At 44.5% G+C, this 9,968-nt stretch overlaps 1 protein-coding gene across 1 annotated transcript in view; it reads right to left on the bottom strand.

Moving 5' to 3' along the window:
- Window positions 1–458: 458 nt before the first annotated feature.
- The window catches only part of LOC144773090 (cullin-4A), a 468,683-nt gene continuing 459,173 nt past the window's right edge, over window positions 459–9,968 (bottom strand). The window contains exon 20 of the mRNA XM_078657905.1: window positions 459–2,475. Within this exon, the coding sequence (XP_078514031.1) occupies window positions 2,380–2,475 (96 nt within the window). The 3' untranslated portion in view covers window positions 459–2,379. The remainder of the gene's footprint in view (window positions 2,476–9,968) is intronic.

Below are 9,968 nucleotides of genomic sequence, written 5' to 3'. Positions count from 1 at the left end.
GGAGGATCTGACAAAATTTGCCAGGGTTCCCAGTCCAACCCTGACAACTAAGGCAAGTCTCTCTAGTCAACAACATCTATTAATGCCCCTCAGTGCATGTCATCTTCCCAAGTGTTTCTTAGTATTGTAGTTGAGCACCGATTGCTATGTTCAATGTGAAACCAGTGGCAAGGCCAGTTGGGTACCTGTTCACTTATATATGGAAATTAATCGGCAGACAAGGCTGCTTCTGAGCACTAATGTTGCCGATTTGAAAGCGTGACGGCTAAGAGATAATTGTGTACACAGTACGAATCAATTTTATTTTCGTAATCTAAAATCTATGCAAGTTATAACGCTGCATTTTTTTTCGAATGATTTAAACTCTACCAAAAATATATTTAAAATGCTTACATTCAGCGCCAACAATGTTTTTATATGATTTAAAGACAATTTACAAACAACACTCAGAAACAAAGGGAGTTACCTAAGCATTTTAATGCTATGTAATATTAAATTACGCAGTTTAATAAATGCTTTCTAGAAAATGTACATACATTAGTATAACACTAATTTGCCTTTATCAAAACACCTTTGGTACTTTTTCGTTGCAATTAAAACTGTATGCGGATCTTGTGATATTGGTATTTATGTAGTGCAACTTATAAATGTAACCACACAAACAAATTCTCCTGTAGTTACAAATCCACTACTGAGTTCAATTACCAATCAAATCAAGTTGTATTATGTATGTACAGCATGTAACTAGTTTGACTGACAATACCCTTTCAACTCGAGACTAGTCTTTAACAACATCGAGCCTACAAACCTTGTTCCTAGAGTATAAGGCAGCAGTAGCACATTGCACGCTGAGATGTCCTGAAATTTTCCTTGGCGGTAAAGAGAGCTAGATGTATTGCAGCAGTTCTACAGAGTGCCAAATTATATCGAACAGCAGCAACTTGTAGCAGAGCAGTGTCTGCAAAATGGAATCTCATTCTCCAAAACAAATCCAACAGACGAATAATACAGTTACGACGACTAAAACTAAAAAAATGAACTAGAAACTATACCTTATGCATACTGGAACCCAGTTGTTATCTTGGCGCCTAAGAGAGCTTCCCTGGTATTGTAGGACCAGAATTTCAGGTTAAAGTTGTTTGGCGCGAAACCAAGTAATTGGGATTGGAAAACAATGGGGTATTTGTTGCGCACTAGCTAGAGAGTTTGAGCAGCATGAGCTTTAAGAGATTTCTGGTTAGAAGAACCATGAGGTCTGTGCAAGGTTAAATTCTAAGAGCTGGTTTACTCCCAAGTAACACGTATTGTAACATTAGGGGGCACCCAGCAAACCCAATATTTGTTGCTATAGATAGTGTTTCATTTATCCTTTTAAAAAATCTTTTTTTAATGTATATCTTCTCCAAGATACTCCTGCTCCTTCTCTCGAAATGACTGCATCTCTTTCGACCAGTTTAATCGAAGAGAGACCTGCAAACAGATAATTCTGGTTCATGAATGCGTTGTTAGGTTTCCTACCCTTATAGTCCTGGTCATAGAGGTGGGCAAGCCAGGCACTGGTCAAGCGTGACGCCGTCCCTTACATGTTGGTACGGACGAGACAAAATGGAGCCGTATTAATTCATAAATGCTTTTTGAGCCACTTACCAACAAGAAGCCTCCCATTACAGCACAGCACGGTCACACAAACTACGAGGACTCAGTATGTGGCAAAATGAGATCAGGTCAGCAGTGCGTGGGCACATGTTGTACGTAACTAAAGATAGCAAAGCATTTTAAATCAATATGACAAGATTGCAAATTTTTTCGAAATAATATAAAGTCACAACATTTCATTCATTGTTTACAAGCCACAAGTGGATCCCTCCTTTGTTTTAAAGTACACCAGTCTAATCAGCGCTTCAAAGCACCCCAGAATATTACTTTCCTAAAACTGTTTATTCCAATCCATTATGCATTACGATAAATGCTGTACCCATAATTCAGTGATCAGCTTATTTTGTTCATGTTTTATTTGCAGCTCACACTTGCAGTCAAAACAACGCAGCCTAAGGAAACGTTTATAGAAGGGAATTTATAAACACATGAGGCTCTGATGCACCAAGATGTGCACCCATGTCTCAAACATTGTAAAGAAGCTCTCCACGTACAACTTAATGTGCATCAAAAGCAGAGTGGCAATCACAGCGGCCAAGCACTTGTGCGAAACAGAACCAAACTTGTCGGTGGATGATCCCACAAAGTTTTGTATTACTTCTTCAGCTGACTGAGTTATCCGTTTGATTCACAGTGGACAACATCTTGTCTGAGAATAACATAGGCTGTGTTCTGTGTCCTTAAGGTACTTTCTAGTGCTACAAAATAGTCTTGAGCGTTTGGTTATGCAACATAGTGGTACTGGTTTGGGTTGTCTTTATCCCGCTCCATATAGTCTCGGTCTATAAGGGATTCTATTCTCTTCTTCAAGTCTCCCGGCTTCATAAGTGTTGAAAATTCGATGTTTTGTTGATGCAGAAAAGAAAAAAAAGAACAGTTACTTTAGGTAGCAAACATCCATTCGGCAATTTTTTTACATCTTGCATAAATGTGCCAAGCTATTTCTTTCGTCCACTTATATTACAGAGGTAATATTTTGAAATACAGTCACTTTCTACGCATTATATCAAAAAGGTGAAGTCACCTTTAAGTTGATGCTTGCAAATACAGTACATGGCTCTCTCCCATGATCAACCATCAGGACATGTTTCCCACTGTTCGAGTGACATGGACCCTACTTCTCAAAGATCTTCAAACCAAAATTATGCACTACCAGTTTGGCATCTGTATCTATATTCATATGTGCATCCTGGCTCCTTTCACCCATGCAGCTGATTCAGGACAGTCAGAGAAGCACAGTCAAATTCAAATTCAAAATTACTTTATTCGATTAATACATTATTAATCATAAAAGTTACAGAGATACAATACAGATAAAAATTCTAAAAAAAACAGACAATTCATAGCAGCAATTGGTCAATTTCCTTGTTCTCAGAGACGCACATAAGAATGAGGCGACACTCAAACAGATTAGGGGATCAGACAACATTCGTAAAGAATGTAAGGCAGGGCGACCGTCTAAAATCAAATTTACGTAAAAGAGGAATTAAAACCTTTTTACGGTGATTACAATAAAATTTACAGACGAAGAAAACGTGCAAATCAGTTTGTAGGGAAAAATCATCGCATGGGCAACATGTAAGATCACTACTAGAATAAATACCAGCAGGGTAGCCCAGCATACATGGGATATAATTTAGGGGAAATCGTAACAGAATACATCTGTGCCAAGGGCTTGTAACAAACTCCAGAAAGGAGGGATCTCTTCAACCTGCAGTGGGCCCTCCCAAGTATTCCCTTATAGTAGATTTATTATAAAGTACATTCATTCTCGCATCATTAGCACAGTCTAAAAAACAAGTTTTTAAAAGTTTTTTTGAGACAGATACACAATTTCCCGGTGACTCAAACAAGCTCCCAGAATCTAAAGTATATAAGGTATTTCTCACGTATTTTAACCATTGAACATTCTCTGAATGTTTCAGGGCTAAACAGTCAGTTATTATTTGTTGGGTGAGGGACATGGTATCTCTGGACCATACTGAGTGCCAGAGAAGAATAGGGGCAATCTGATCGGGTATATAGGGGATATTTAACTCTTGATGTAGTTTAAAACTGGAACAACTATTGGGAAGACTCGACATAGATTTCCAGAAACTATCCTCTATTATTTGTATATCCTTTACTTTAACATGGCCCCACACTCCAGCACCATATGCAGCTACTGCACTAGATTTTGCCCCATAGACCTTCCTTACAATTGCTGGGCTTCTTGTTCCCAATTTTTTCGAAAAGGAGCGTATTGCATTTGTACTCTTTACCAGCATCATCCATCGATTCTCCACCATATTCCCCCAAGATGCTCGATAGTCAAAGGTCACCCCTAAGTAGGAAAATAGGTATGTCTGTACCACTTTACGATTCAAATAAAGAAAGAAAAGGGTGTTTTCTTCTTTTTTCCTGCAATTAATACAAATGACTTAGATTCATTTGTATGAAGATCCAGACTTTGCATGAATTCTACATAATTACTCAACAGTTTCTGGAGCGTTCTCCCCGTGCGCGCAATTAAAACTGCATCATCTGTATACAATAAAATTGGAATGCGCATCTTATTTATTCTGGGTACATCTATGGTTGATTCAAGCAGACAAGACTCCACCCCATTGGTCAATATTAAGAAATGTGGGAGGTATGTGCAGCGTTAGCAGAGTTATCAGAAGCATTAGAGTCACCATGAGCTATATCACTCACAAGGATAGCTCGCTATTACTACCAACAATTTGGACAGACTTTCCAAAACAGAAATTCTATAGAAGTAGATAGATGTAGCTGGTCAGGCTTCAGGTACACAAGAGGCCAATTGGATAACTCTTCATGAAAATCTGTCCTGAGATTAATGACTTTGCTTGACATGCCTGCATGGCTAGCACACAACTACGCTTGATAGGTTCATGTCAATAGAAAGCCATATATTGATATTTAGCTGTGGTATATTTTGCATCGATCTCACGGAAGAATGCAGCCCTATTAAACTTTTACCCACACGTAATAAAGGAGTCTTTACACCTAGCAATAGCCTTTGATTCAAGTATACACACGTTCAAGCACAACAGAAAATATGTTCAGAGAGAACTTAATGTCAGTTTAAAATACAACTATGTAGAACATCCATGGCTTAGACAGAATTAAATAAACACAAGCTGATGAGAAACCAAGGATCTCATAGAGCCCTACCAGTACCACACCACTAAAGTAGCTGCAAACCTCCCAAAGAATGGTAGAGCAAAGCAGGGTTTAATATCCAGTTTGTATAATCCTTAATATTTATACATTCTGTTTTCGATAGTGCTATGACTGAGACTAGTTTGAAGGGGAATTTTATTTTTAAAGAGAAAAATATTTAAAAAAGAACGCAGCCTGTCACCTGCAATATGTGGAATGCTTCTTCATACAGGCAATCCTTTGCCAGCACCAGTATGGTGCTTGGAGGGCTCACCCTGAACTCTTTATGCGGAAGTGTTTTTTATAGGTTGTGAAAGAATAAAACTGTATAGAAACCACTGTCTCTCAAAAATACTTACAACAAGCAAGTGAATGCTTTATGAAGTAAAGACAGTAGCTCAGTGTAGGAAGGTAGGATCTTTCTAGCATGGTTACCAACACTTTTTGCCTGGTGTAAGTATGTTTTTGACCTAGTCTGACTGAGATCCTGCTAGTCAGGGCCTCAGTCATTGTGCTTTCTCCCTAAATTGACCATGTTAAGTACTTCTTTAGAGCCACAGTTGCCTACTGGTGTACCCTTGTAAGTCCCTAGCAAACAGAATTAAGATACCTAGGGCCTATGTACACCTGGGATCTCCCATGGGCTGCAGCATGTCTTATGCCACCCATGGGTGTCCACTTAAACTGGGACTACAGGTCTGCCATTGCAGTCCGTGTGAGTTGGTGCCTGCACCTCACAACATATATACCTGGTCTTATATCTGAGGTCACTGCACTTGAAACCTATAAGTCACCCCTAAGGCAGGCTCTTCAGTCCGGAGGGCAGGGTGCTTGGTTTTAAGTGTGAGGGCACCCCTACATGAGCAGAACACCCCTACAAAACCCGGAGTCCATTCTCCAGGTTTTGTAAGTGAGGTCAGCCATTTAATACATATAGTGGACATCAGTCGTTACAAGATGTCTAACTATATAGCAGCTACACCGAAACCGGTCATGTGTGGTATCAAACATGTTAGAATCATAACCCAACACCGATTCCAGTGTTGAAGTATGATCCCATATACTGGGGGGTGCCCCTCCCCCTGTACTCATCGTTAACGCCTTTCAGGGTCTGACAGCAAGCTAGTGCTGCTTCCGACCACAGTCACGATTCTGCCCTCTTGCTGCTGAGCCAAGCTTGGGCAGGGGAAGGTAGAACAATAGGTTTCCTGTTGCAGGGAGGTGTGACCACCTCCCAGACAGGACATAGTGTATTGCCAGCACCACCAGACTGCTTAAAGGACACATTTGGTGCCATCCTTGCATACTCCATTTTGAGCCAATTTAGGGAGCACTTGACTCCTGCTCAAAACTGGACAAAGGACATGGCCAGCTTCTCCTCTGGGAGGGACCCCTGAGTCATTACAACCCTTTCACTAGGGTACTTAAGTGCTTATTTGTAGTTGGTTCTTTAGATACGTGGTGGGACAAGACTCAAGCCTGAAACTACATCCCTCTTCGACCGTCTGGGCACTTGGACTTCGCCCGGAACCGCGACTGCACCAAAGAAGACTTCTGCTGCTCCTGGTCTCGCTGTTCTTCAAGTCTTCTTTGTTGTCTGGGTCTTTGCTTCTTCCAGGATCTTCACCAGACCTGTGGGCGTCCAAGACACCCAAAGTAATCTCCCTTGGAGTGAAGGAGTCCCTCCCCTGCAGGCACCGCAACAAAGTTGACTGGTCCGCTGGTCCTGATGCACCACGGACTTCCAGAGGCTCAGCAACATAGGTGCTGATTCTACAACTCCCTCAAGGTCAGACCTGTCCTCTCTGAAATTTTGAGGCCAGCATGCCTCGTCGCAACCGCTGGGACTGAACCCCTGTGCACCCTGTCAACTTGCAGTTGCCAAGGCTTGTTGGCTCTGCACTCCAGAGTTCTTGGGCCTACAATAAGCTCCAGCATCTCTTTCTGTCAAGGACGGATCCTCACCGCATCCTCTGCACCATGGGCCTTTTTGCTTTGTGAGCTGATTGAGGTCCTCAAGTGACTCCTGTGCCTTCGGCCGGTGGGTCCACCGGAGTCTTCTCCTGCTTCAGTGGGCTCCCCTGCTTGCTCGGGCCTGCTCTGACTCTTCTGCTTGTGGTGAGTCCCTTGCTGGTCCCAACGTTGCTCTTCTTTGTACTGCCTACCAGTTGCGGCTGCCTAGGCTTGTTGGTGCTCCCGCCGGACACCAACCACCTAGTCACTAATATCTGACTTGGACCAGCTTGTGCACAACTTCAGGTCTTCCTCAGCGTCGCCTGGTCCTCAAAGCTGCAGCTAAAAGGTCCCCGTCAACTCGTTTGAACCGTCCATCATCAGTGGGCATTGCTATTCCGTGCCTCCTGGTCACTCCTGAGTGGCATAGACTCTTTCCCCTCTGCTGGCAGGTTCCTCACTTCCAGAATTCTCCCTTGAATTTCACCGGACTTCTTCACCTTATTCTCCAGAGGCACTCTTCTCCAGGTCTTCCATTGTCGTATATGGAGGTTCGTGACATCTCTTCACCCCATATGCACCTACCTTCCCTTGTAAAGATAACTTGGTTTCCAGGGCATCTATCGGTGTGGAGGCTCTCCAAATCCTGCAGTCTTCCCAGAGAATTATTCGGGGTCCTAAGGAAGGGGCCTTCTTCTGCAAAACTGCAACTTCTCCATTGACTTCATTGGGCACGCAGCTGATTCCCACTCTGCACACAGCCTTCGGGGGGTTCCTGGGTACTTATCCTTGGTGGTTCCTTGTGTGCCGGATGCTCTGGGTCTTCTGATCCAAGTCCTGTCCTTTGCAGTTTGTATTCTACTTGCTTGGTAAATGGGTGGGTGTCCACCTGGAAATCATAGCTTCCTGTGCTACTTAACTTATTGCATTGAAGTATTGTTGTGTATCTCAGGGTAGGAGATATACCAATGTGTTAGTAGTGCTGTGTAATAAATAGAAGTAAAGCACAAGTTACTTACCTTCGGTAACGATATATCTGTAAGAAACAGTAGTTAGTGTTAGATTCCTTACCTTAGAATATCCCCAGGCGTCAGACTGGATCCTGAAAGTCTTGCGTAGCAGTACCCCTGCGCATGGGTAGGCGTCGTCTGCGGCTCCGCGTCCGTCGTGGGCGTCGTGATCGCCGGGATGACGTAGTCGGAGCACTAAGACGCCACTCTCGCATGCTGACGTTAGTTCTTGTACATAGCTTTCCGCACCAGGAACGCAGAGCCATGCCAGAGACCGACACTGGTGCCATGAAACTAGGGCCCTCAAAGGGAGATACCTTAACCCTAGATATCGGTTCGCAGAACGGGGAGGATGGGTGGGGCGGTACAGAATCTAACACTAACTTCTGTTTCTTACAGATATATCGTTATCGAAGGTAAGTAACTTGTGCATTAGAAAGAAACAGGTTAGTATTAGATTCCTTACCTTAGAATAGATACCCCAGCAATACCAACCCTGGAGGTGGGTCTGCAAACCAAGATCACACCAGAAAGTCCTGGAGAACGGAACGGCTGAAAAAGCCATCTCTCCGGACCTGGCTGTCCAGGCAGTAGTGTCTAGCAAATGTGTGCAGCGAAACCCACGTTGCTGCCTGACAGATGTCCTGCAAGGGGTCTCCTGGACCCAGGGCAGTAGTAGCCGCCGTGGCCCAAGTGGAATGGGCCCTCAGCCCGACAGGAGGCTCTTTTTTCGTCAAGGAGTAATAGACTGTGACAGGCTCGAGAGAAATGGGCAATAAGGGGGTCTTAGTTTTAACGGGTTTTATTATGTAATATAGGTGATCAGTACACGTTTTCCTTAGAGGCACATTTCGACGTAGAGATCGACTTCTACTGGACCTCCTATGGCGATGTTTGGTTGGGTCGAGTCGGCGATAGCCTTCAGGACTCCGTCGGGGCGTTGCTTCCTCCGTGTCCGTCTTGACTCTCGGGGTAAACAGACAAAAATAATGTCTCGTGAGAGTGGTGTTCTTAAATATACAAGTGGAGGGGAAAAAGGTGTGAGGACGCAATAACCCGTGCAACACTCTTTGGTACAAGGTACTAGATGTGAAGGGTAGTGCTCGGGGAAGGGTAAACCGGGACAGGGAGATACCAAGTTTAAACAGTTGAACCGCCCTTACGTCCCACCCAGCTCCGGATTGTATTGCGTACCTGGGTTAGCCACACACCTCCCCTGGGTGTGTGGCAGGGCGACTCGTGAGGACGTTGGCTTCCTGGCTTCTCCTCCGTCCCAGGCGCCGTTGCTCCTCTGCTCTCTACGTCCTCCGCTCTTTCCGTCTCCTCTTCAATACTGCTCCGCTCCTCGACACTCTTCCTCCGCGACTCCTCTTCTCTCCGGGTGAACAAACACACCTGGTTCTGGCGTTCTTCCGTATAAGACGTCTCCGCCTCATCGTACAGACCCGCCCATTCCTCCGCTGTCTCAGAATTAAAGGGCCAGTGTATCCCTTCGTTCTCCTGTGCGCTGGTTCCGGTATCGACGGGCTGTGAAGGGTAGAAGAGGGGTGTTGAAGGTGGTAAAACCTCCTGTAATGTCCCGTGATCATAAACAGGAGTATCCTGCGAGTCTACCCTGTTCCACAGACCTTGATGCACAACACGACCCATCGAGAGATGGTCCGCTTGTGCACCGCCCGTCCCTTCTTAGCGCCCACGTAACCAACAAAGAGCTGGTCGTCCACCCGGAACTGGCGTGTGCGGTCTAGATAAAAGGAGAGCGCGTGTTTTGGGTCCAGAAGGTGGAGCCTCTTCCTCTTTCGAGGGATGCGGAGGCGGAAAGAAGATGGGCAAGGTGATGGACTGCCCGATATGAAAGTCTTTAACCACCTTGGGCAGGAAAGAAGGACGAGTTCTCAAGACAACTTTGTCCTAGTGGACAAATAGAAAAGGAGGCTTGGAAAAAAGCGCCTGGAGCTCACTCACCCGTCTGGCAGAGGTGATGGCCACCAGGAACGCAGTTTTGAGAGTTAAAAAGCCTCAAAGGACAGTTGTGAAGCGGCTCAAAGGGAGCACACATTAAATAAGTTAAAACCAGGTTCAAGTCCCACCGAGGCATAACGAAGGGAACAGGAGGAAAGATATGAGTTATGCCATTCAAGAAACGATTTGCAACCGGGGACTTGAAAAGGGAGGCTGATCAGG

The sequence above is a fragment of the Lissotriton helveticus genome, chromosome 8 (assembly GCF_964261635.1).
Source record: "Lissotriton helveticus chromosome 8, aLisHel1.1, whole genome shotgun sequence".
NCBI lineage: Eukaryota > Metazoa > Chordata > Amphibia > Caudata > Salamandridae > Lissotriton > Lissotriton helveticus.
The sequence above is the reverse complement of the archived record's forward strand: the minus strand, read 5'-3'. Positions and strand labels throughout refer to the sequence as shown.